Below are 25,866 nucleotides of genomic sequence, written 5' to 3' on the forward strand. Positions count from 1 at the left end.
GAGCATGGAGCCAATCAGCCACCGCCCGATTGAATCGGAACGGAATCGCGGCGGGGTCCCAGTACAGTGGAGCGGCGGGCGGGCGCGGGCTGTCGTATGGAAACAATCATTGGCCCTACTTCCTAGCCAAGCACATAGGAGGTGACGTCCCCAATCACTTTTCCCCCTTAGGAGTAAACAGCCACTTGCGTCGCTGCAGTTTAATGCTCTGTATTTTGAATACATCCGCTTCCATACACAAGCAGGCAGGGGAGGCAGCATAGGGTAGACCTAACTTGAATGCTCATTCTTCTCTACCAATTAATAGAAGACTTTCTTGCCTGATCTACCTCGCAGGGACAAGAACACAAGACAGTCACAGCAAGTAACACCTCCCCAAACCGCCTCTTCTCCCCTCAAACTGCGTCGGCATCCAGAAACAGCCACCCAAGGTGTATTTGAAAGTGGTCTACTTACTGTACCTACTCGAGTACTCTTACATCCATCTATCTGGGTACTTACATACTCCATAACCTTCCAAGGGTCGGAAAAAAAACATGTGTCATATGATCATGCACGGGGGTCTCATTTCTCTCCTAAAACTCGTTTTGATAGGGTTCATGAGAAATCACTCGTATAGGTGTAGTGCTGTTTATGGTAACCATGAACAGCCGACAACATCTCATTGCCTGTCGGCAACGATGAACGTAAATAAAAAAGTTCAAATGCACCCCACACTTTCCCCACTGCTTCGCATAAATACAGCTCGACAGGAGTTGCCGGCCCGAGGACTTCGTGGGTGATCAGCAGGGTCCCCAGTCGAGAAACGTGTAAAAACAGATAGATGCGCATAATAATAACATCATCATCATCAGCCAGAAGAAGAAGCAAAAGTCAAAGTACGAGATACGTGAATTGCAGTTCGCCATAACCCTATAGGGATTCTGGAAGATGGGGTAATGCTTTGACACCTCATTAAGGACTGGACCGAAGGGCTTCACTAGTAGAGCTTGCTAGAGGCCAGGTTTCTCGTTTCTGTCAAGCATATATCCTGTCAGTCCAGTTGGAAGTGGAAAGCATATGTCTCACTATTCAGATGACTTTTTCACATGATGATATATTTTCTGTGGGGTTAGCTACCTAGTACCTACATGTAGGGATGAAGAAGATTTCTTCGGCCTTGATTTATTCGTCTAGTTTGGAGAATTCGAGCACCCCTAGTACATAGTATTATCTGATCTATCACCCGTTTGTTCACTCCCCGCAGATTTCCCGGAATACAAGTGTAGATTAGCAGATGATCTAAAAGTCATAGCTTTACCCACGCGCAGTGTTGTCCCTTAGATTGTGCAACGCGACAGTTAATATTGGCTTGCTATTTGCTTTTTGTGGATAGCGGGGAAACCCTTGATGAATGTCGACCAACTACATATGTTATGTAGCTATGACCACCCCAACATCAACAGTTGGGGAAATATCCCGGTGGTTACCCTCAGACATCAAAAGATCCCCGCATTCCGGCGCGCTACCGCCCGACATTGAACAACTGCCGGGCATATTTGTTGTAGATATTCTGGAGCTCGCAGAAAACTACATATCTTTGCTGTGTTAAGAAGAGTGTTGGCAGATATGTGCTCTATCTACAATTTTGTCATTTTTTGAGCTTCAAGATGATATTATGCCGGACCGGAGACAACAAAGTATGTAAGTAATATAATCCACGTCGTGAATACCTGACTGGTTCTTCAGCGATAAACGCGTTTATCCACCGCTGACGGAATGCCCAATCGAAAATGCCCAAACGCATAACCACAGAATGCTAAGGCATCCAATATCCCGGTGGTGAAAGAGGAGGAATGAACCTCAACATCGCCGGATTCCGAGAAGCCGGTTAAGCTCGACCGCAGTGCCTCGGGCCATACTACCGAAACACCGAAACCCGGACACCGAACATGCGGGACGTTGGCTACGGCTGACTGACGGATTGCAGGCTGACATCTGCATTCAGCTAAGGCTAAGCTGTATTATTACTGTACTGATATGAGTCTAGTTGACAAAATGAACATCAACGCCATTCAGCTTGATAATTAAACTGTGCCGTATCATAATCTCCAGGGATTCTGTTTGGGAGATACAACCAGAAACCCTAGTATTACATCAAAGCTCTTAAGTTCGTTTGCGGGGAACTGGATAGGAATCCGCCGGAGCTTAGGGGATAATCAATCAGGAGAACTCACCAAAGCACATCGGCCTTCAAAGCTGAAACAGAAGGCCTCCTATTTGCGGCGCATCAGGAGCAATGGCTTAAGGTGATCCCAAGCTTGATGTGATTATTGGTGGACGACGTTTTGAGTGTTTTGGCAGAGGTCGGCCCGCGCTGCAGTCTTCCGTCCACGGCATCAATCCTAGTGGTAGTCGATAAAGAGATAGATAGGCCACTATCCACAAGATTCTTCAACTCTTTGTATGGACTAAGCACCAAACGAAGCGTATGAAGAGCTGTGGTTGGTGGAGAAGTGTGGTTTTGCCATCGGAAAGGCAGTGGAAGGTAAGAGGAGCTAGCTGGCTGCCATCAATACACGTATCCTTACGCCTCTCACCCTAATCACAGCGATAACTTGGCAGAATCTTATCTTTCATATTCCTACTAGTTTGCTCCGCGGCCTGAGCTTCGGGCTTATTCCTCCAGAGCCTGTAAAAATAATATTCTATTTTGTTAGCGATAACGCCGTGTCGTTGTTATAGTGGCTTTTCCAGAATAATCTCTACTAGAAATGTAGCTTTAATACGGTACTTCGTAGTAGGAGAAACGTTGATATCAATTGGTAGTCTTAAGTACAGGAAGAAAAGGGTCGAGTGATTTTCTATGTTTACGAGGTATATGCACAATTGGAGTATATAAATTATAGCTATATGTGTGTTCATATATACCGTAGTATATATACTGCAAAAGTAGTCAGTTATTAAAGGATTTTGAGAAAAAGCTAATATTCATCCTCCGGGAACCACCTTTTGGTTCAGAGAATTCGAACAAATTAATTCCTCCCTGTCTTTCTTAAATCTTTAGTGCAGCCGAAAAAGAAATCTAATGCGATTATGATCCATTGATCAATGCAACTTTTCTATATGTTAGAAAAGTTAAGGCGAGTTCGGAAATTCTTTGTCCCACTCAGCCTGCAATTCATCACAGTCGACTGAAACCGAACCATCCATTGTGGTAGTTGTAACTGACGAGCGAGGGGAAAATGCCCTGCCGCCATTACTGAACCTGATATTATCCAAAAAGGAGCGAGGTCGGGTTACTGAGTTCTCTCTTTGGGGTGTGGAATTCGGGACTGACTCGGCGATGTTTTCAAGGGAGGATGGGCCATGCCATTGGACAGACCTGGTGAGCAAAGCTTTAGGAGCTGAGAAACGCGCTAATGGCATGTGATCCTGATAATTTGGACAATTACAGGGAACTCCTGGGCTGATATGACAGCATGATGTCGACATTTCATGTTGAGCAACTATACATAATTCTGTTAGCATTAGGATAGAGGTTTATAGAGTTCAACTCGATTAAAAATTATACCTTCAGATCCTTCAATTTTCAATTCTTCCTTAAGCCTCCTCCTCGCCTCTTCAATTCTCCTCCCAAACATGGTGATTGGGTTAATAGCAACGTTAGTTGCTCTTTCGGTCTCGGGAAGCCTAAACTCTAATTCCTTGATTCTAGCGTCCTTTTCCGTAATAATAGATTCAAGCTTAGCCGTAAATCCGTTGAAATGCTGCTGGTCTCCCAGTGCTTTGCTGTCCCTAAACTTGATCCTATCCTGCAATCCCTCAATCGAATCATGATAGCTAACCTTGAGCAGGAATTCCTGAGACTTGAAGTAGCTGCGTTCATCATCATATCGTGCCATCACAGCCTGATAGTTCTCGACATGATAATCTCTCAAGAGTGCCCGACGGAAATCATCGAGTGTAAGAGGGCGGGGATAGATAGTACCAGCCAATTCATAGTACCAAACTCGAGCAGACTCTGTACCAATCTTCTCTGAGATGGCTTCGAGAATGACAGAATCATCTGTGGGAGGATTCGCCCATATAGAGATATCAATCAGGTCGAGAAAGCGGAGAGCTTCAACTGGTGAATTTTCGAACTTTGTTCTAGAGATGGCTGGCTTGCATTTAAAGACAGAAGACATGTTTGCAATTGGTTCTTAAGAAATTATAAACCTGCGAACAAGAACTGTCGAGTGTGAAGGGTCTAGGCGGGGCGGGGTTGTATGACGGACATCACATTTTATACTTTCTTTAATCTTAGTAAAAGCTTATACTTCCCGTCCCCACCAGTAAAGAAGTGGTGTATATGTACATACTACATGTAGTAGGTTGTCAAAGTATGGAATAATGACGTGTTCTATTCCGTTTATCTCTGCCGTATGGCTACTGTAGCTATATAATTGTATGTCCTCACCCGAGAAAACCAGAGCCTTGTCGTCGTTATTCTGGCAAAGGCATCTAAAGCTAAAATCTAAAATCATTGAGAACTACAATATCAGAGATAGGTTATTACTGAATTATTGGAACTACATGTGCTCAAGAAATGCTGGCTACATAGGGTTGTATTACGCCACGCCGTAAGTAGTTTTTGAACCAAGTACATGTAAGTACATACATGTAGGTACCTGGTATCATAATGTTAGCTAGGCACATGGCCTGTCTGGTATGATAAATTATAAAAGAATTCTAAGTTCATAGAAGGAAAGGACTGCAAGTTAGCTATAAAAAATGGATGGTATAAAATGACTTACATGTATTTATCCAATTATGTTAAGATACTCGAACCAGTCTAATAACGTCTAGATCTATCCCAACTACCTTTTTCAGATCCATTACCGTAGTAATTCGTCTTAGTGGACGGTTACGTAGACGTCGAAGTTGCCTTTTATAGCGCGTATGAGGGAAAGATTGGGGGGAGGGGGGGGAGGTTGAAAGACAAATGACTAAATTAAGGAATTTCAACGTCAATCTAAGTGTCCGCTGAGACGAATGACTGAGGTAGTATGTACAGCGGTAGGTAATAAGTGATGGAACGCCCTGAGACACAGTGATACCTGTTTTAGGTAAAAAGCCACCAACATACGGTGATTGCAGGTGCAACTGTACCTCAGGGCGTTCCATCACTTATTATGTACCTACCGCTGTACATAAATCACAGATTATCACTCGATGTAAATTGCACGTACTAAATCCGCCTTAACCCAATCTCGCTTATTTAAGGTTTAACTACAGGTTTTAATAGAAGTCTACGCAATCAATCGAGATACCCGCACTCAAATAGTCGGTCGCTCCACTTCCACTGATGACAGTGATCTTCAGGATATTCCACTGTGTCGTATCAGTGAGGAACGCACTTGCTGGAACAGTGTACTAAAAGCATATCAAAATCAGTTATCTTTGCTTCAAATACTCGGGAGGGGTCGGGAGACATACGGTAAACATCGCGTTATTTCCCCTGTAGGTCCCCACTGTCAAACTCCTCGTGCTGCCTTGCGTGCTCGCACTGGGGAGTGAGCTTGTCCAACTATTCACAGCGATAGTAGGACGTCCTCCCGCGTAACCTTCAGTGATACCGATTCGGACGGTTTTAGCGGCTGCAATTTGAGCAGCTGTCAGCTTGAAGTAAACAAGATAATCGTTGTTGATATCCTTCCACATGTATCCAGGGAAGGTGGCCGTGGTGCTTGTTCCAATGATGAAGTTAGACGAATCCCAAGCAGCAAGACGAGGGTCACTAGGATGCATATAAGTTGGCTAGATACGACCATGTTAGTCTCATTATGGAATCAAAAGTTTGGGGGATGATAGTTACCTTCCACGGGGTGGTATCGAAGTTCAAGAATCCACCAGGAGTACCATCCCAATCACCAATTCTCCATATAGCGGTAACATCTGAAGGGTCCAGGTTGGGAGTGATAGTGTTCAAAGCCAGGGTTGAGCCAGCACTGATAGTAACACTAGCAGTATACACGGCATATTCACCCTTATATACCGTCAATGTGTATGTTCCTGGAACAACTCTCTTGATGCTCCAAGCACCGCCACTAGAGGCCGCAGTTCCCCAGTACTGATAGTTGGTGTTTGCCAACGCGACAACATATGTATATCCGCTCTTCATATTGGCTATTCCCACACCGGCAACGGCTCCACGTGCTGAGTCGGCAACCCACCCGGTGATGCCAAGTGTATCAAACCATGACCAATCCGCGTTTCTGGCAAAGAGCGCAGAGTTTGGAGTACCGCCATCAGTGAAAGATAGAACGTAAGGGCCTTGCAAGCCCCAACGCTCGGCATCTGTGTGTCCCATGGAGTAGAAAAGAATTTCGTATAAATCTTCGGCAATAGTTGTGCAGCCTCGGACGAGAGAACGGAAGAAGGGACCTCCAGATGCTTTCTCGTGGTTTGAGCGAATAAGCCAGATGCCCACACTGCCAGTGGTCTTTCCGACATAATCGAAATCGATAACTCTGCAATGTATTTTGTAAATATCAATTGGATTATTACAGAGTTTTTTGGCATGAATACTGACCTCCCATAGTTGCTACCCTGATAGTGCTTGCTCTTGGTATAACCCAGAGAATTCTGAGTGATATCTGACGCTTCAATGGTTGTGCTAGCGTCGTCATAGAAATCTGACATGCTCGAGTCGTGGGGAAGAACATTTGGCTTCAAACGGACAATGAAACGAGATGCAGCTACTGAAGAGTCGCCCTTGTTTGTGAGCAGATAGATGTTATTGTTGCCATAGCGTGCTACGATAATGTGCTGAAGAGTTCCATATGTAACTGTGACCTTGATAATGTATGCTGGGCTGCTATAGGAATTAATGGTGACTGTGGATGTTCCAAGGCCAGACTCGACGTGACTATTCAGGTTGTTATTAGCAAAAACTATGATATACCTATAAGACAAGTAGATAAATCGGAAGCTTACGAGTGCTTGCCCTGGTATCCCTCGTATTCGACTCCATTATATACCATGGAGTTGATGTCTCCATTTGTCTTGGAAACCTTGAAGACGAGACTGGCCCCAGTATCTGTTCTTCGTCAGTTACAATTCCCACAAACTATCATGGAATATTATAGTAAGTACCAATCACATAATTAGACCCATCATCCGTGTATCCCCAGGCAGCAAAAGCAAGCAGTGGCTGCAAAGCCAGCAGAAGGAGCGATATCAACAACATCGTTGCGGCTTCTTAGTGCAAAAGAGCTGTAACCATTTTCCACCAGGGCATCATCTAGACTTTATATCAAGAAACTACGAACCCCTTTCACGTTGGTTTTCGTCCCTGAAGAAAACGGGAAATGAGCTCTTTGGCTCAAAGGCTTCGGTGGTAATAATCGCGAAACATTTAATAAAGAAGCGGTTAGTTCCATTCGTCCACTTTCAGAAAGAGCACGTTATTTTTTTGATCGATGCATCCATAGGAGCGCATATTCATAATAAGGACATGTATACATGTACGTAGCTAGGTACACCTTCCCCCATTTAATATAAATACTGTACTAACTTGTTGCTTGGTTGGGAGGGTTTATCCCAACAATACCACCCTCGGTATTAATTATTATCCAGGAACTCGTCAAAACTAGGGCGCTCACGCGCTTGGCATAATCCGAAAGATTACGCCGTGCATTGTAGCTCTGGTTGCTGAACTTGCTTTAAGACGTTTCGAACAAAATTGAGAGCTCTACTGTAGTGATCCTACAATTGTTTCACAGACATTAGAAATAAGCTTAACTAGCTCCTATCAGAATGGTACTCTTGCCCCTTAAGACTTAAATAAGGCCTAGCCTGTATAGCCGCAGTTTATACAAAACTACCAAGTACTGTATAGTACACACCAGGCCTTGACCTGAATAGGCAAGAATATTAGTAGGGTTGTACAAAACCCTTGACTTTTTGGTAGTTGAGTGTCCTTGGCGACTCGGCCCGCCAACCCGGACCTTCTCCGGACTCCGAAGGGAGGGTCAGTTCAGGTTTAGAAGCTCAAATTCTCGACTTCTCGCTCTCAAGACACAGAACCATGGGCAAACTCTGTAGCTCCGTAGGATTCTTCCCATGGTACGCGTATCTACGTAACTGCGAGCAATTAAAGCCATTTCATCAGGCATAACTTTATGTCCTGTACTTCGAGTTTCTCCAACACTCTCACAACCTTGATTGTCCTTGGATTGTAAATAATTACACCTAGTGCAGACCGGCCATCAAATCACAAGATTCTGGAGCTACTAGTCCGATTTTCCGAAGCCATCCGATTTCCCTGTCTACCGTACAGATATAACCAAATGTTTAAGTCGACATACTGCCAGTAACAGCTATATGTAGATACTTCTTACGGGCAGACAGGGACCAGGATGAGATCGAGCCAAAGCCTATACCCCGCAGGCCAGTTCCGGCCGGAGCATCTGCTAGTCAGGGACCGGCCACATCTAGTGGATGATGAGTCGAGGAACTTTGACATTCGGTCCAGGTTGCCTCATGTATATAAGTGCATGTAGATATATGTATATCCATTACTCACACTGCTATCATTTCCCCTGCTCTGTTAGTACTCTAAACATTGCCCCTCCAACCGGTCCCGATAAGAAACGCACACATCTAAGTACATAGTGTGTCCAAGCATTCTTTCCCTCCTCACAAGATGCAGGCACCATTTCTTCGGGATGTCACACGACATTGGAGACGCGTGGTCCCTACGACCGGCGGGCCGTCGCGCCTCCTTTAAAGGAGCATTCTTTACTCAGATGATGTGCTTTGTTATCAAGATTGGCGAGTCACTGAGTGTCTTGGTACGGCCTTTTGGAGTACGGTGTTGTTTCCGGCGAGATATATGTGAAGGCCCTCAATCCCTCTTGCGGAATATAACGACATATGCATCAGGACACTAAACACCCTTATGTCCTGTCCGCGGTTCTCCGAGTGATGAGAGACGGAACGGCCAACTCTCGTATCGTTTTTTGAGGATAGGAGCTGCCATTTGCAATTGTTTTTCTATATCATAATCCTAGCTAGTGTTCACCGTTTATTAATGGATTAGCACTAAGGATACTCACTTCCTAGGGACTACCTCTATATATAATTGCCAAATTAGGGTCTATTATGTCCAAAAGGGGTGTTCGTACGTGTGAAAGTCCATGATATATTTTTCTATCGGGTACGGCTATTTATTTATAGTAACGAAAATTAACAAAGGAAATAAATGACTGCACTCTACTCTATGGCTTCACCTCCCTAGTGAACCCATAGACTACTAGAGAGAGTTCTAGAAAGTGAAATAAAGTGAGACAAAGAGTTTCACTAGTGAAATAATTTGGATCAAGAAATATTCAACGGGAAAATTGCTTTATAAGGAAATAAAGAAAACGGAAAATAAGAAATAAAGAAAAACTTTCCGTTGGTGATTAGTCAACTTTTTACCGTCGGGAACGCTGTTCCAGCATAATATATGGCTTTAAATCTAAATAGATTTTGACGGATGTGAAGAGTTTGAATATGAAGAATACTATATGATTGGTATGGCTCCGGAAGTCTTAATAACCCGGTCCTCTGGCCATGGGAGGGGACGGGGGGACGGAGGGACGGGCACGTTATGTTGACAATAGAAAACCTAACCCTCACACCAAGATGCCGTCCTCGCCCACGTCCCCGTCCCCGTCCCCGGAGGTTTAAGACTTCTGAAACCATACATGTATGTATGTACACGTGATTTGAGAAGAAAACAGAAAAGACCAGATTGGTCAACTCAACTCATAAATAGACTATACATGTACTTACATGTATTTTATAGTTTAATGGGGCGTTCGATTTTGTTCGTGCTATGAATATTGAGTATTGTATACTACGTATGTAAACAACAATTTTTCGTGACTGTTGCAATGGTGCAGTCCGCGGCCTCTACTCAAAAAAAGAAGAAATAGGATTACGGATAGAAAATTACCAGTAGTATTTACATCTCTATCGTTGTAATTAGGTTTTCCAGAGCGAATCTAAGCAGCCCCAACGCCTGTCTGGAATCTAGAATATCATATGTAGAAAAATGAGTGACAATCCATGATCCAAATCTGATTCACGAAGAAGGCCAACCACACAGTATAGTCATTACAACTCAAGATAGGAATCTCAGAACACCTTACTGAGCAACCTCTTGACCCCTTCACTTGTCTCCGCCTTTCCGGTATCGGCGCTCCCTTTGGTTTTATTCTGTCTAAATTGCCTCCGGACCTCGATGACTTTCTTCTTGCCTTCTTCTTCTTCTTCGCCATTCTCTCCAGACTTGCGCTTTTTAGATGCCGTAGAAGCCTCCATGTTCTTGACCATCTTTGCCCTCTCGACATTCCGAATGTAAGTTTTATTCTCACGGGTTGCCTGCGCAATTTCCGCGCGCATTTTGGATTGACGGGAGGCGTTCTCGTAGGCGATTTGAGCTTGAAGATGATGCCATTTGAATTTAGGGAGATATTTCAGGTTCCAGACATCGTCGTAATAGTAGGATCCCTTTTTACCACCTATTTTATGTCAGTAAAGCTAAATGATCCTGAGCAGTTCAAGTGAGATACGTACCAATGGGGGTAGCGTTGAGAGTTTCGGCGACTAGCTTTGCGTCTTTCTTGTTTACGAATTCGACCCAGCCTTCGTCAAAGTTACGCTTTTTATTGCCACCAAAGCGAACACGGCGGGCGTAAGCTTTGGGATCTTCGGGAGCGAGGAAAATGCGGTTTATTTCGCCGAAGCGAGAAAGAAGTTGTTTAACTTTCATGGGTTTCATGAATGGCTAGTGAATAGTTTAAATTAATAATCATTTTGGAGCCATTGGTTGGGAGAAACTCACAGGAACTTTAGAAAGATATATCACACCGGTTTTTTTTGTCGCTGCTTTGGAGGCTGTAAGCTCTTCCTGGGTGAGTGGCTTGAGCTTATTTGGATTTGTGAAAAGCAGATCGTCCTCGTCCTCGTCCTGCTTCTTTGTTTCCTTCTTTTTTGTTTTTGAGGCCTTTTCTGCCTCTTCTACCTCCTCTCCATCCTCGTCTTCCTGTGATTCCTTTTCACCATCTTCTTCGTCCTCACTCGCTGAATCGACATGGTCGACCTTTCGTCGCTTTGTTGAGCGCTTTGAGATCCCCTTCACTCGACTCTCCTCCTCTTCTGAACCTGCATCATCATCCTCAGCCTCGCTATCCTCAACACCTAGCCAATCCCTCCTCCTCTCCTCTTGCTTCTTTTCGTCTTCGTTCGTGGGTGACATATTTAGTGGTGTTGTAATTGTATACCTGTCGAAAGATATGTCGTAAATCATGGTGGAAATCTCAGCGCCAAGTCTTTTCTGCATGATCAAGGATTCCAAACATTTTCTGTCGGCCAGAAAGAGACCAGATAGTCTCCACACACCTCATCCCATCCACACCCATCCACGCATCCACGCCTCAACTCCCATTCTTTCAACAGAAACATCAACGTCCCCCCCCCCCCCCCCCACTAGTATATTCTACATACATCCTTATACACCTCATCCCAAATCCCTTAACCCCTCCATTCTCTTATAGGCTGTTAAACCCCCTCCGCTTTTTACACCATAGACGATGTCCTCAACGGGAGCTCAAACAAACCCCAACAAGGGCTCCGAGAAATCCCGCGAACACAATCAGGGCCGACAAGGGCGCGATTATAGCCCTGAACAGAAGGCTGCTGTCGATAAAGTAAGAAGATGCAAAGCAACAGCATACTATGAGATCCTCGACATCAAGACGGAAGCGACGGAAGCGGAGATAAAGAAAGCATACAGGAAGCTGGCCTTAGTAATGCATCCTGACAAGAATGGGGCTCCTGGCGCAGATGAAGCCTTCAAACGTGAGTAGAAAGCTTCTCTATACACCCGGGCTCGGGTCCGTGATATCCATCCGAGTTGAATTCCGGAACTGGACTCGTATGATCAGGCCTAGCTAACACGTCGCAGTTGTCTCCCGTGCTTTCCAAGTCCTTTCCGACAATGATAAACGCGCCGCTTATGATCGCCATGGCGGCGACCCGGACAGTCGTGGCGGCGGCGGCGGCTCCGGTGGTGTTCCCCGTGGTTTCGGTGGTGGTTCACCCTTTGGTTATGCACAACCGGCCCGTGGTGGTGCGGGGTTCGAGGGTGAAATCTCACCTGAAGACCTCTTCAATATGTTTTTCGGTGGGATGGGACCTGGAGCAGCAATGTTCGGAGAAGGTGCGGCTGGTGGATTTACTACTTTTGGAGGGCCAGGCATCCGAATTCATCACATGGGGCGGCAACCACGAAGGCGACCAGCGCAGGATGCTGGGGCGCAGGAAGAGGCAGCAGCCCCGGCAGGCCTGGGGAAAATACTCATACAATTACTACCTCTCATAATTTTCTTTATACTCCCCCTCATCGGTTCACTATTCAGCGGCGATAGCGGAGAGAGTCTCCGTGGGCCCTCTTTCAGAACTGAGCGGATACATCCATTCACACTGCAACGGGAAACACCACATTATAAGATCCCATACTGGGTAAATCCCGCCGAAGTTAAGGACCTCAGAGCGGGCGAACTTGCAAAACTGGCTAAACGTGTCGAGAACCGAATTGTGAATGATCTGAACTACAATTGTCAAAGAGAGCAGGAGATTCAGACGAATGAGAGGAATGCTGCTATGGGTTGGATCTTTGTCGACAATGAGAGAATGGCTAGAGCAAATTCTATGCACTTACCGCATTGTCAGAAAATGAAGGAAATGGGTATCAGGAGATATTAGATTAAAAGGGTAGTGTGGTGGTTTTTTGTACTGAAGCGGCCTTAATTTTATGCACTGGTTTTTCTTTCCTTTTGAATGATGTTATTAAGTAATGGGGTTGGTTAACTTTTTTTTGCCTTGCTAAAACGAGATTAAAAAGATGGAGGGAATGGCGTTTTTTCTTTACTTTACTTTTCTTTTTCTTTTCTTTAATGATATCTTTTGATTTTACTCTTTTCTATCTTTTTAAAACCCTTTCCTGTTTTTATTTGGTATTTTATATGGTTTGCGGTTCTGTAACGCTTACATGTGGATGGATGGATGATAGATGAAATAGGATTCGTATATTTAATACCTTGTCTCGAATCAGACTCAATTTGGCTTAGCGTAGTTTTAATGAATCGGCAGACCACAAATTGCAAAGAAGCCGTAGCGGAACGCCAATTTATTTATTCACACAACTTCTGGTTCGAGACAAATTTAATACCTTTCTATTTGGTAATTCTTGACCTATACGCATTTAGATGATGAATGATGGCCTGTGTTGATCAATTGATGCAGCAACCAACAAGGTACATGTATTTATGTTCTGGTGGTCATCTAGATAAATGTACGTACTCTATCTCATGCTTCTTAAAAGACACCTGATGGGATGTGCCACATACATGTACGCACGTGTTTCTCGAAGCTATTAAAACGAAACATCAATAGTCGTTTATACAACCGAGTGAGATTCTGTGCGTAGAATTACAAACTTTCTATAGTTGATCGGGGGAAGTCCGTTGGTCGAATGCGGCGCTTCACTTTTGGTTTTGTCCTCGATTTAGGGAAAAGATGAGGATTCGACAGGCTAGTACTACTTTGGTATCTATCAAGACTTTGAAATTCAGTTGATGCTATTGAATTGCCAGCCAGTACTGTGGATATGGTATGGAGATAGAACCCAGATCATCTCCCATATCCACTCAAACAAAGGAAAGAGTCTCACCTATCTCGCTCTACTCTCCCTTGCCTTATCCCTAATTCTCGCATCCTCGCCCCCCACTCCCTCAACCGTTGCCCTTTCACCACCCGCACCCCTCCCCGTCGAAACCCTATCAATGACCCTCGCAACACCGCTCTGCCCAGGCAGCGGCTCGTCGGGAAGCTGCCCGTGTTGACGCAGGCTTTGGTTTCTCCACGATATCTGTCCACCGTCGGCTTCGCGTTGCATCTTGGCATTGGTCTTTGCGGCGTTGATGGACGTGCGCGTATACACAAAGAGGAGTATCGCCATGGTTGCGGCCGCCATAGGCATAGTTAGGGTCTTGTTTGGGCTGTTAGTAGGGTCTGCGGGCAGGGGAGGAAGAAGCGCACTCGGGCATTCATGGGAGGCATCTTGGAAGCTTTCTTCAGTAATTATTTTGTTCGGATGTTTCAGTGCTTGAGAAACTTGAAGAGTATCTATATAGCTGTCGATATATCGCCCGATCGATGGTGTGATGTTGGGTGTAGGATCTTATCTGATGATGATAAGGGAATTCATAATAAATCACTCGGTGGCAACTCGTATCTTTTGCGCCAGCCAATCAGAATCTACGGCCTCAACCAGTTTTTAATTACAAACCATGCTATTACTAGGATACACTCTATGCGTATCTATTCACGCACTCCCTACTCTAGCTCTGTCTGTTTGCTGGTTCGGGCTTTCCCTTGCTCTTTCCATAATAAAATATCAAAAGTTATCTCTATAAAAGTCGGAATTAAATCTTGATACTGGCGTTCTTGAGGCATTGAGGGTGAGGGCGGTTGGTCTTGATACCAACTTCCATTCCATACTCGGCGCCGACGTAGAACACGCGGTCAGGATAGTTGGAGATGATACCACTATTTTGGTTAGTTATTATCTTAGGAAAAAGGTGCTTATATTGGGCAGAATGCTTACTCGACACCATCACTATGATAGGATTCATTAGCTTAAAATTGACGGCTCTCATTAGATAACAAAGGAAAACTTACAGAATCAACTTCTTAATAGTAATTTCGTAATCAACAGTCCAAGGGACGACTTGCATCCCAAGTTTGTGTGCCCGCTGTACAACATCTTTGGTGACAAAAGGTGTGTAACCGGGAGTGTTGGGGGTTTGGGATGAAGGGTAACCGTGGACTGGAGACAGGACAGCAGATCCAATGGACTTTGCAGCGGCGACCCAGTCGCCGTTAAAGCCATCAAGCTAAGAGAAAGGAAAAGTGAGTGCTTGAACTTGACTAAATCGACTGGAGAAAAATAATACGTTGATCCCGCCCAACCAAGGGTAGCCTGAGACACCACGGTCCTCAGGGATGACTGTGGTATCGTCTAAAAGCGCAACAATCCTAGTTTCCGGGAACTTTTCTTTAATTCCAATGAGAGTACGCCAATCAAAAGACTGGATATAAGTCCTTTTAGCCCACCCACGCCTCTCAAGGATAGGCACAATATCATCAATGTATTTCTCGAGAGCCAACGTCTCGTTGGGACGAATGGGGTCGATTTTGGTCTGTGATTCTTAGGATACCTCAAGTATATAGTTGAAGTCAAGGTGAATTACCTCCAAATTAATTTCAACCTTCTTATCGCCGTAGCAGTCGACCAAGTCAAGAACCTCCTCAAGAGTGGGGATCCTGGCCCCAGGATGTACTATTCTAATCAGTTACACATTCATAAGATCAAAAATGAGTGAGTTTTTACATTCTACTTGTTTGTGAAGATCAAGCTGCAGGCTTCCACAATCAAGGGACTAGATTTAATGTCAATAAGGGAAACTCATCGCTTAACGTAATCCCAATAGGTAATGTACCTGCACTTGTGCAAGTGTCAAGTTGGCAATAAACTAGACAATCCGAAGTTTACAGTAAGTAAATGTTCTCCGAAAGTAGACTGCTACTCAATTGAGAAACTTACCTGTCCAACGTATGTGGCATTGGGCTCAGTATCTTTGCACTTGGACGCCACAATTTGGTGATCGTGCCAGATCACGGGCTACAACACGATCAGTTTTGTAAATTTACGGGTAGATAAACCTCTCTACTTACAACACCATCTTTTGTAAACAACTTTCGCATGTCAGTAAGAAATAGGCTCTTTAGTATCATAGGAGACTTACAGTGTCCATTTCCAGGACATTGGCGCCACTCTCAAGAGCCTTTGCAAATGCCCACAAGGTACCTGCGTAGTAACAACTTATTAGCATTCTCGAATATAATATTGTACCGAGTACGGATTGTATATAGAACTTACTCTCTGGCCTGTACCCGAGCCCTCCTCTATGAGCTTGAACTTCGAGTTTCTTATCCCCCTTTTCACCGCTGTATGTCTTCGGAGTAGCATATACGCTCAATACAAGTCCAAGAGCTACCGCGAGTTTTGAGAAATGAACCATATTTGCCGATTTAGTCGAAAACCACGTTGCAGGTTAAAATTCTGGAAAGAGAAAGAGTGCACTGGACCTAGCGATAAAGAGAGCTGTGTATAAGCAATGGTAGTTCATAATTGAGGCGGAAAGCGCCCGCCTTTTGAACATAAAGTCGCATTGCTTTGAGGCAAATCTTTCTCCCGTGTAGCTTCATGGTTCCTGTCCCGTTCGCTCTTAGATCTAAATTTCTGGCCCGTGGGGAGCATCTTCTGTAGCACGTTCCTACAACGTTTTCTAGGCTGACAGGGTCCATAAAATACACTTTGATATCTTTACCGTTAAGAGCCAAATACAACCTCGCTTCGGAACATACCGTATATCTCCCGGAAGGGCTTGTGGGGGAGATAATCATTTTAATTGGACAATCTTGAATCTCACCCCTGTTCTCAACAGCTTCCTTTCGCACGTGAAATTAAAGAACTCGCAAGACCTCACCTGTGCCAGGTACGAAATACGGCAGCTCGATAAACGGAAGTTAATTGATCGATTGTGGATTCCACCCTACATACATATATCTTTTCTGATTCAAAGAATTTGTTGATTCACATCGAAACATACAGTAGGGGATACTGTGCTAGGAGCAGGTAATCTTCTTAGCAAATTAAACTATCGAATTTCGATGAGACCGAGCGGTGGCTTCATCAGTGGCTTTTATCGGGTAAATTCTACTCTAGCTCACAGCGGGACAACGTCATGTGACTCCGACATTATGGAGATCTTCAGGCACAGATTGTTGATAACGTCATCCACTAGAGTGCTCTACATGAAGTATGTACTTTTGGTAATAGCGAGGTGTTTATCTGGTCTTATAACTTGTACCTACATGTATCTACATGACAAGAAGTCAAATGCTCAACTTCACTCAACTCCCTAGCTACTAGATCTTTGGAAAAAATTGGATTCTTTGCTGCTTATTGCATCAACTTTTATTCCCCCCTGTGCTCAAAATAAAACTCTCTGACATACTGATAAATTTCTGTGGATAATCGTTCACACAACTGATAGGCAAACAAATTATGTCTATTCTTTGCTGCCGTCGAGGTGACCCAAACACTGTCAACAAATCAGTGTCACTGTCTCCTAAGATACTTGGTCGTATTACGACGCCCCGCCCTCAGACCTCACGTCAAAACATTGAGGCCTTTTACAACGAGGGTAGAGAGTTATTAAATACTCACCAGGAAGAAAGGGACAAATCTAGTTTACGGGATGAGATTAAGGAAGAATGTGAGATTTCGAAGAGATTCTATGAAGTTTTTAACTATTGTTGTTAGAATATCAGCTAAAAACTTCAGTACGGAATATTAGGACACCTGTTAATGGTGAAGAGGCGGCCTCTGCAGCTACGAAGAATTATAGGGAAATAGGGCACGGTCATGGGTATAAGAATCATACACCCTAAGCCATCCTTTGTTCGATTTTCGTAGATTCTGACGGAGAGATATTCTAGTACTCGCCGAGTATCAAAAGCATCCTCAGCAATTGAACTCCGTGGGTCAACTGTACCAGCCATTCCAGATACCAACGGAATTACAGTCCCTGCAAAATCAATGCCTGCTTTGACCAGTTCATTGATATCTGAGATAGTTAAACCCAGAACCGGACCCGTTCTAGAAAGCGACATCAATCACCATATTCTTTTAACCGCATCTTCCCTAGAGGAGACAAAAAACCCACCACTATCTCAAATATTCCCGGTAAATACGCCAGCTACAGTGACCCCGAAAGTAGACCATATAGCTGTGCCTTCCACTCCAGACTTGAGCCCTTATCTAATGCCTAGCATTGCTACTACAATCGCATCGATAAATGGTAAATCAAGATCAGGAATCACAATTCCTATTCCCGAAGATAACGCGGAGGCTGGGAAACTCTCATCGGAGCAGAATCTAGACAAAAAAGATGCTGAAACGGTGGATGAATGGCCAGAAGACTGCAATACTATTAAACCCGAGATCAGGCTTGGTAAGTCGATTATTGATCTATTCTCTTTTTGCAATTAAATGATAACAGTGGATAAGGCTGACGAGTAAGATGGCACTGCTGCCGATGATGAGGAAGTAACGACTGCAATTCTCGAGAGTTCGAGAAACACAAAGCATCGAGAAGATGTGAGTGGCAGTGATAAGACCGCGAGTAGGAACGATTTCACGCCCGATGAGATCTTCTCGAAAATACCAACATGGGTTAGGCCCTCAACAAGTACTTTTATGTCGTGCCCTTCTTCTCACGACCATAACCAAAAAGATGGCCTGGGGAGTTCTCCGAGTACAGGAAGCGCAACTCCAGAACTCACAAAGAGTAACTCTACTAGATTTTATTCCCCGTTGGAGGCAACAAGTGCAAACAGCACGGGGGTCAGTACTCCTGCTTTTGTTTGTCCCCCAACGCCCGGTTATGAGTTTCGGCCGTCCATTGATAATACTTCGTCCTTCTATCCATCTCCTGGAACCTCGCGTTGCGTATCTTTAGTTGAATCCGAGAGACGCACTCCAGAATCATCAGCATTGTCTGCGGATGCTGATGCCCACAGACTAAACCGGACTCCTCGACCTTCCGACATGATAATAGATTCGCCTGGAGGTTCGCTATTTAAGTTTCCATCGGTGAGCCGTAGTATGAATAAGTCGCCAGAGCCTATTACAAATGAGGCTGCTTTTACTAGAGGCAGCTCGCTTGCACACTTAAAAAAAGCACAGAAGAGGGACCGTGATCTCCAGCGGGCACCTGGAACAAGCACTGAAAGGTCTCAGGATGTCGTTCTCAACCAACATGGCGAGGTATGCGAAGACATTTACTTGGAGGACCGTGTCAAATCAATGCTTGAGACTCCTGGGAGCCTGCCAAATGCCCCAATAGATAAGGCTAGTTGGTACTATGATAATCTCGCGACACCTGCTCCGAAGAAGAAAGAAAAAACTACTACATGGGTCAGGTCAACTACTCGTGTAAGCAGTTTAACGATGCGGCAAGACAAAGTGAAGGACCCGAGAATCTGGGGCTCGCCTCACGGTAGGAGCTCCACCGGTTCAAAAAGAAATATTTTTAGTAACTACGGCAAAACCGAGAAAAAATTTTCTTTAAAGAATAGTATCTCTCTTGGTGAAAGAATGTGGGAACGTTCTAGTATCCGGGATAAAACCCAAGAAAAACTACGAAAAGCTACAGGTTCCGAGGTTTTGTCTAATCTCACGTCTGATATTGAAACTCTTGACGAAACCGAAGCGAGGAATTCCCGCTTAAAGTATAGGAGATCAAGAGCCATGATTCGCTCTAGGAGTATGACACTTAGGAGGACATTTACAAATAGCATCGCAAAGCTTAGAGGAAAAGTGAGTTTTAATGAGAGTTCAAGAGGGACAATCATGCCTCCTTCACCTAGGGGCAAGCAAGCAAACAAAGATGGTTTTTATCAAGGGCATTGTAACGAAAAAAATTTATTTACTCAAAGCCCTGAGACACTTGGTGGAAGGAATAAGTTCGGTATTTCTGGATCGGATGTGTCTAGCATCATATTTCGACCATCCCTACCCAAAGAGATGTTAGAACATCAGAGCAGTACAGAGCTTATCAAAAATATATCCCCTAGAGATGAAGATATTGTTACAAAAAATGAAATCGCGGAGCCGTACGTCGAGTCTTCTTCCTATCATGGCGTACATTCACATAGGATTCCTGATGACCGAAGTGTGTCTGACAAGCCTGGACTTAAAAGTTTGATTGAGGAATCAAATAGTAGGCCTAGGCCATGGAGTACCCTATACGATGATTGTGTGACCTTGCCGTTTGGTGGTGATGATATAGGGGAGGGAAGTGAAGATGCTGAGAGCGATAGTGATGTTGATACACAATCAAGTGGGCCTTTCAGAGTTGGCGATAGGAATACGGAGGAAATCTGGCGTGATGCAAGAGAATCTTTGGAGATCACAGCTTGATGAATGATTAATTGCAAAACTAGTTTGCACATATCATTTCATCTGGGAATAATCGATGAGTATGGCATAGATAAGACTTTGATGGGGGGGGGGGGTAATTGTTAATATTCTTTGAATCGTTGGCTTGGGGAAAATCCCATGCTACAATTTGCTTCGATACTGGCTGTATCAAAGTGGTAGAGGTTACTGTCTGATAAAATTGCACCAGTAATATTGGTTTTATGAGGGTTTTTCTTATTTCATTTTGTTAAGTTAATGCTTAATTGGCTGGCAAATGAACTGCATTGAAGTTTTCAGAGAAATTTTTAGAAAATTACATTATTAAAATCTCTGATAATTTCTCAATACGTATCTGCGATTGGGCAAAATGACGTTCATTGTTTCATCTCGATCATTTCTAGACTCCCATGTCCAAGTTTGGATCAGATCCCAGTTTATATTGGGCGAATAGGTCACTCCAGACTTGGCTCGTTAGGCCTATAGGATTGATCAAAATACTTAATAAAAGTCCTACAATTGCAAATGGATATATAGGTATCTATATATCAATCTAATTACCAATTCAACGCCTTTGCATGTACGACCTCAAATCTCTCCAAAAACTCCTTCATCTTTGCATATTCCTTGAAGCCCTCTGTCTTTGCAAATTCATGATGATGCTCCACCGTCTTAAACCCCGAAAACTGAACCCATTCACCGCCAATACCCTCTTCAACACCATCAATTCTCCACCCTCCAACCAATGGGTACGGCTCCGTGAAATCTTTGAGATGATGTGAATTCTCTCCCCACACCTTTGCGAAATCTTCTTTATGACCAGCTTTGACAAAGTGCCGGGCAAAAGCGACGCAAGGTGCACCCAGCGGAAGAGTTGACTTATCCATGCCGGCATGAAAAAGAAGATCAACATTGATAAGATCTTTTAGCTCCTCGAGGAGTGCCAAGTTCTCTGTTGAGGGGAGAAAAGTGTGATGGGCTTCCACAGAGGTCCAGGAGCCCAGGAGATGAAGAATCTGGGGGTTCTCAATTTGCTGAAAGAGAGAAAACTGGGCACCAGAAGGTGCAGAGGCTTTGTTCAGAACCTGTAGTGCATTCTGGAGACCGGATTTTAGTGAGGGGGTGTCACTGGTGTGAGGAGATTTGATAGAGAGGATGGCATATTCAAGGACAACCATTTTAGAGATTGTACGATGTATGTATGTAGATATATGTGATTTTAATGTCGTAATGTCGATGTTAGCTTAATAGCATTTCCTTGGCCGGGGATTGAGGTTTATATAACCTCATAGATTGACTCATGAGCTCAATTTGTAACTTAGCGTTCGCAACTCGTATTCGGAGAAACAAAATCCCCTGCACGTCAGGGAATACTCTGGTAGAATCATGTTACACAGGGCTAAACGGGGATGATTGATCAGGAAGTTATGCATGTAGATTTTCCGTACTTATCCGTAGGCCTTGTCGATAAACCGGAGGCATTATGAAACCTACATACTTGTATACCAAATCATTGATACCTCCTAGACTGAGTGTTAATATGTACTTTCCATGATCTATACCCCCTAGGTTTGAGTTTATTTGTCAAATGGGAATTCACATTACTTCTACAGTACCAATAACCGGTACACCTATCTTCATTTATAACACACGAGTATAGTACAGTCTCAACATATGTGAGGAGCATTATCATGGATAAATAACAATTGGTGCTTACATGTAGTTATATCTAAATTCCTTGACTTGTTCATCAATTGCAAAGAGGTCTTAAGATATTCGGATATCCAAGATCTAGATCACTGAATTGAGCTTCTTCAACGGTCCTAGGAATTCCTGGCGGCCTATAGTCTGCTCAGGGCCGTGTTAAGAGTAGGTACATATGTATGTACAGTATTTTCTGGGTAGATGGCGAACCTGGTCAATGGCAATCAAATGATCAAACCGGCGTAATTACGTAAATGGTGTAAGATCATGCTGCCTCGCCCGGAAAGAATGACTCGCGCTTCTATAATTTCCTTATTTGGTATTTATTCTTCTTCTATTGCGATTTATTTTCTTTATCCTGCATGTTTATTCCCTTCTTAAAAGTCGCTCCAGATATATCTAGATCATGAAAACAACTGCAGGCGTTGCAACGGGGCGATTTTTCACTGAACGCTGAATTAGTACTTGTTTGTTTTTATTAATAGTGGAGATATGGCCTAGGGACACATCCCACTGGCCATTGAATTTGGCCGACCAATAAGAATTCGCCATGTAACCGGGTTCAGGGATCGGAACCGCAACCACGATAACTATTGATGATCGATATCATGTACGATCGATTCCAAGTGCAGTATAAAGAATCACGAAAATATACTTTTCAGTAGACCGACAACTACCTATATTATAGCATCTATCGAAGACTAAGCCCTTGCTTCTACGCTATCAAAGTTTTACTCGAATTATAAGTCAAATCTTCAGCTTCCCCCTTTTTCGCCCTTAAGCTCAACTCCGCAGAATAGCTATTGATAATGGATTTTCTGCGCACCGCTGGCATTGTGCCTCTCACAAGAGATAATTGGGAGCTTTTGATGACTTACTGGAAATATTTCACTCTCGTACCTCTCCCTCTCGAAATCTCACCATCAGATTCAGATCCATCTAATGCCGCATAGATATGCCCCACGCAACTAATCTTGAAAGACTGGTACCCCATGGGAAAGACCTCCTACGAGTCTATTCTCAATGTTCCTGGTAGTTTTCCCCACTGGTAGCTTTCTACAACATATCCTAACAACCCTTTGTATAGGTAAACCTGCCTGGATTTTAATGGAGCTTGTCTCTCCGCTCACCATGCTTTACACGGTTTTTACGAACCCCGAACGAGCGCAACCGCTCTCCTATATTCATCTCTGGCTAGTAGCACTCTACTGTCTTCATTACGCTAACAGAGCGCTCATCGGCCCTCTTATGAACCATTCAATGGCACCTATAAATATCATCCTCCCCATCGGAGCTGCTTTCTTCAACCTGATGAACGGCAGCTTAATTGGTGGGTGGCTTGGCGGATATGGCTCTGCTAAACATGTGCCGATGTGGCAGGTGATCGCTGGAAGTATTTTGTTCGTAACAGGACTGTTTGGAAACGTGTACCATGATGAGGTACTTAGAGAGATTCGAAGGGATAATAGGGTGGACAAAAATGCAGAGAAAGAAGGAAAAGTTGTTGTAGACAATGGCAGGGTTTACAAAATCCCAGAGGGTGGCCTCTTCAGATGGGTTTGGCACCCACATTACTTTTCAGAATGGGTGGAGTGGTGTGGGTATATGATGATAGGCGGGGGGTTTTCGAGCTTTAGGCCGGCAGGGCTGTTTGTGGTTAATGAGGTTGCAACTATGTTGCCTAGGTAAGACTTTTGCTTGATATAAAAATAACTGTGGCTGACTTTCATGTAAAGAGCGTTGCAGGGGAAAAGATGGTACTTGAACAAGTTTGGAAAGAATGTGGTGCCTGACAGGAAAGCTGTCATACCAGGCGTGATCTGATGATTTGGTGTAAATTACATGTACACATCTAATTACACCGAGTGCGATAGATAGCAACAGAGAAGAATAGGAAGGATATGGGTAATTGACCCATGAGGAATCGGTAGGAGGGATACATGTATGCAAGTAACAGTGTTTCAAATACTTCCAGAAGAAATGACGTAATTTAATAAGTGAATCAATAGAGTGCCAAAAAGGTGATGTGATGGATACATGTAGTATTAATGTGTAGTAATGTGAGAATGCAGAAACAAGGGCACCCTAACCAGAAAACCATATGAAAAATATTAAGAAATGCGTGGATTTGGCAGTATTTATTAAGCGGTACCCGTTCCGCTCGTTTTGTTGATACTGTGTCATCCATCGGGAAGTGCCTGTGAAATCTAAAATAAGAAAGAAGGTTTATGCAGCCTTTGACAGATTCAACTTACCGCTTCGTAAAGTCAATCCCTAAAACACTCCCTCTTGCCCATACGTCTCCGCAACTTATTCGAAATCTTTTCCCTCCTGGCCTTGTACACCATCCTAACACGTCTCCAAGCTTTTCCAAGATGGCGCAAACCCTTCGGAGGTTCTTTCTTGCTCCTTTCCATGGCCAAGATTGCATCCACGCCAAAGTTTAGCGTCATGACTTTGTCTCTGATATCTGATTGGATGATTAGAGATTGTTCCTCCATTTTCTGAAGTTCCAACTGCACCCGCAAAATCGCCAAAAGAAGTCCTCCGATCTCTTTATAATCAATGGCGAGTTTACCAAACGACATTTGGTCCCTGGCAGCAAAATACCCCTTGATGTCCGCAAACAACTTTTCGAATAATTGCACCTCTTGCCAAGCTGACTTGATATCGACATCAAGCATGGTGTTCAAACTCATAAACTCGTCCAGGGGTTCGTTCAGCCTATACTGGATGATTTCGATCTCAGAAAAGACATTTCCGGGGTTGGGTTGCTCATGCTTGAGACGCCCCACCAAATTCTCTAGATGTATCTTTTGAAGCTCAACTGCTTCAGCCTTCTCATCCAGAGCCGACTGGATGGCGTCTCTGTGGAAGGTAAGTTGGTTCCTCATTAGATCTCGGGTGAGTACATTCTTGGTGCTATCGTTGCCATACTGAGTATCGGCCCATTGGGTGATGAGTTTATCGAGTGGTTGGTGCCAATATGAACCCTTGGATGAGAGAAGATCTGTAAGCGAACGGAGGGTCATCTGGTCCTCCGTCATTGTGGCTTGTTTGCCTTGATTCAGGGGGGGCTGTGGTGTTTTGGATTGCTCTGGCAGTTTGGAGGATGACTTTGGGAAAATGAGAGAAGAAAGAAGAAGGAAATTTCGAGAGCGGATCTTATCCTACGGATGGCATTTGGGAGAAGTTCGGTGAGCTCGAGCTTACAATAACCATAACTTATCCAGTGCGATATTTGGTAGCGACTAGTGCGCGTGTTTCAGGCATCTCAATAGTATGGCTAGGTTGGATAAGTTGATCGATCTTTCAAAGCTGCCTACCTATGCCCCAGAACAGACGACATATAATGGTTATAAACTACATGTATACAAAGTAAGCCATCGCTCCCTTGCTCCCGAAATATTTGTTGATAATTCGCTCGTTAATAAGTAAGTATTCGCCCAACAGCTATATACGTAGCTGCTCAATGAACAAGTTTTGTTGCAGCAACAGTGTTAGGCACGAGTCATCTGGCTAATATTGGAGCTTCAATACCTAGTGCGGGCTTTATATCGCCCAAGCTGAGCCAGCTCGGAACTTATCCGTAGAAAGATCGAACCCAGGCTCGAGCTTTATAATTTATGAACTGTGTGTTATACGCCAAATAGCCCATCTAAAGTCTCGCCTCATACCTTTGCAAGAATTCACAGTCCGGATTCATCTCAAATTTCACAGAGAGAGATCTAATTTTAGGTCTCAAAAAGGGGGCTCGAAGCTAAGCTCGAGCCTACCAGGTTCGAACATCTCAAGGTAAATGTTTACACGAGCCAGTCCGTGCCCAATGTCAATATATTAATCGAATCCAATTACCACTTTAACAACTTCAACGTCATTCATTTTTTAAGGTTACTCCGGCATTTCTACACATCCATAACCAGTAAATCGAGATATACAACCTCGTCGAAACTATCTGCTGTCTCCCTCACCTTAGGACATTCTAAAAATTGATAAGTATCCAGTTCATACAACAATACTAACAAACCAATGTGTTA

The 25,866-nt window shown here is 44.0% G+C and overlaps 10 protein-coding genes across 10 annotated transcripts; 3 read left to right on the forward strand and 7 right to left on the reverse strand.

Annotated features, from left to right (window-relative positions):
* Positions 1–3,117: 3,117 nt before the first annotated feature.
* On the reverse strand, positions 3,118–4,169 carry H6S33_009473 (uncharacterized protein; the record flags this gene model as incomplete). Its single annotated transcript, XM_044840872.1, has 2 exons — positions 3,118–3,488; positions 3,554–4,169. The coding sequence occupies 2 exons, from the start codon at positions 4,167–4,169 to the stop codon at positions 3,118–3,120; spliced, it is 987 nt and encodes a 328-aa protein (XP_044698288.1).
* Positions 4,170–5,262: 1,093 nt separating this feature from the next.
* On the reverse strand, positions 5,263–7,213 carry H6S33_009474 (uncharacterized protein; the record flags this gene model as incomplete). The annotated part of the gene is made up of 6 exons (XM_044840873.1): positions 5,263–5,397; positions 5,461–5,781; positions 5,840–6,494; positions 6,557–6,892; positions 6,961–7,063; positions 7,120–7,213. The coding sequence occupies 6 exons, from the start codon at positions 7,211–7,213 to the stop codon at positions 5,263–5,265; spliced, it is 1,644 nt and encodes a 547-aa protein (XP_044698289.1).
* A 2,936-nt stretch (positions 7,214–10,149) lies between these two features.
* On the reverse strand, positions 10,150–11,272 carry H6S33_009475 (uncharacterized protein; the record flags this gene model as incomplete). The annotated part of the gene is made up of 3 exons (XM_044840874.1): positions 10,150–10,535; positions 10,591–10,801; positions 10,859–11,272. The coding sequence occupies 3 exons, from the start codon at positions 11,270–11,272 to the stop codon at positions 10,150–10,152; spliced, it is 1,011 nt and encodes a 336-aa protein (XP_044698290.1).
* A 334-nt stretch (positions 11,273–11,606) lies between these two features.
* Positions 11,607–12,780, forward strand: H6S33_009476 (uncharacterized protein; the record flags this gene model as incomplete). Its single annotated transcript, XM_044840876.1, has 2 exons — positions 11,607–11,874; positions 11,981–12,780. 2 exons carry the CDS (start codon positions 11,607–11,609, stop codon positions 12,778–12,780), a joined length of 1,068 nt encoding a protein of 355 aa, XP_044698291.1.
* Positions 12,781–13,747: 967 nt separating this feature from the next.
* H6S33_009477 (uncharacterized protein) lies at positions 13,748–14,056 on the reverse strand (the record flags this gene model as incomplete). The annotated part of the gene is made up of 1 exon (XM_044840877.1): positions 13,748–14,056. The coding sequence occupies one exon, from the start codon at positions 14,054–14,056 to the stop codon at positions 13,748–13,750; it is 309 nt and encodes a 102-aa protein (XP_044698292.1).
* Positions 14,057–14,501: 445 nt separating this feature from the next.
* H6S33_009478 (uncharacterized protein) lies at positions 14,502–16,160 on the reverse strand (the record flags this gene model as incomplete). The annotated part of the gene is made up of 11 exons (XM_044840878.1): positions 14,502–14,625; positions 14,684–14,695; positions 14,758–14,972; positions 15,033–15,278; positions 15,330–15,418; positions 15,470–15,518; positions 15,579–15,611; positions 15,683–15,760; positions 15,814–15,834; positions 15,885–15,946; positions 16,019–16,160. 11 exons carry the CDS (start codon positions 16,158–16,160, stop codon positions 14,502–14,504), a joined length of 1,071 nt encoding a protein of 356 aa, XP_044698293.1.
* A 1,808-nt stretch (positions 16,161–17,968) lies between these two features.
* On the forward strand, positions 17,969–20,128 carry H6S33_009479 (uncharacterized protein; the record flags this gene model as incomplete). The annotated part of the gene is made up of 3 exons (XM_044840879.1): positions 17,969–18,158; positions 18,228–19,821; positions 19,909–20,128. The coding sequence occupies 3 exons, from the start codon at positions 17,969–17,971 to the stop codon at positions 20,126–20,128; spliced, it is 2,004 nt and encodes a 667-aa protein (XP_044698294.1).
* A 554-nt stretch (positions 20,129–20,682) lies between these two features.
* Positions 20,683–21,303, reverse strand: H6S33_009480 (uncharacterized protein; the record flags this gene model as incomplete). Its single annotated transcript, XM_044840880.1, has 1 exon — positions 20,683–21,303. The coding sequence occupies one exon, from the start codon at positions 21,301–21,303 to the stop codon at positions 20,683–20,685; it is 621 nt and encodes a 206-aa protein (XP_044698295.1).
* A 1,518-nt stretch (positions 21,304–22,821) lies between these two features.
* Positions 22,822–23,653, forward strand: H6S33_009481 (uncharacterized protein; the record flags this gene model as incomplete). Its single annotated transcript, XM_044840881.1, has 3 exons — positions 22,822–22,861; positions 22,917–23,514; positions 23,566–23,653. The coding sequence occupies 3 exons, from the start codon at positions 22,822–22,824 to the stop codon at positions 23,651–23,653; spliced, it is 726 nt and encodes a 241-aa protein (XP_044698296.1).
* Positions 23,654–24,096: 443 nt separating this feature from the next.
* H6S33_009482 (uncharacterized protein) lies at positions 24,097–24,876 on the reverse strand (the record flags this gene model as incomplete). Its single annotated transcript, XM_044840882.1, has 1 exon — positions 24,097–24,876. The coding sequence occupies one exon, from the start codon at positions 24,874–24,876 to the stop codon at positions 24,097–24,099; it is 780 nt and encodes a 259-aa protein (XP_044698297.1).
* Between the last annotated feature and the right edge of the window lie 990 nt (positions 24,877–25,866).

The sequence above is a fragment of the Morchella sextelata genome, assembly GCF_020137385.1.
Source record: "Morchella sextelata strain SCLS chromosome Unknown scls_3, whole genome shotgun sequence".
Lineage (NCBI taxonomy): Eukaryota > Fungi > Ascomycota > Pezizomycetes > Pezizales > Morchellaceae > Morchella > Morchella sextelata.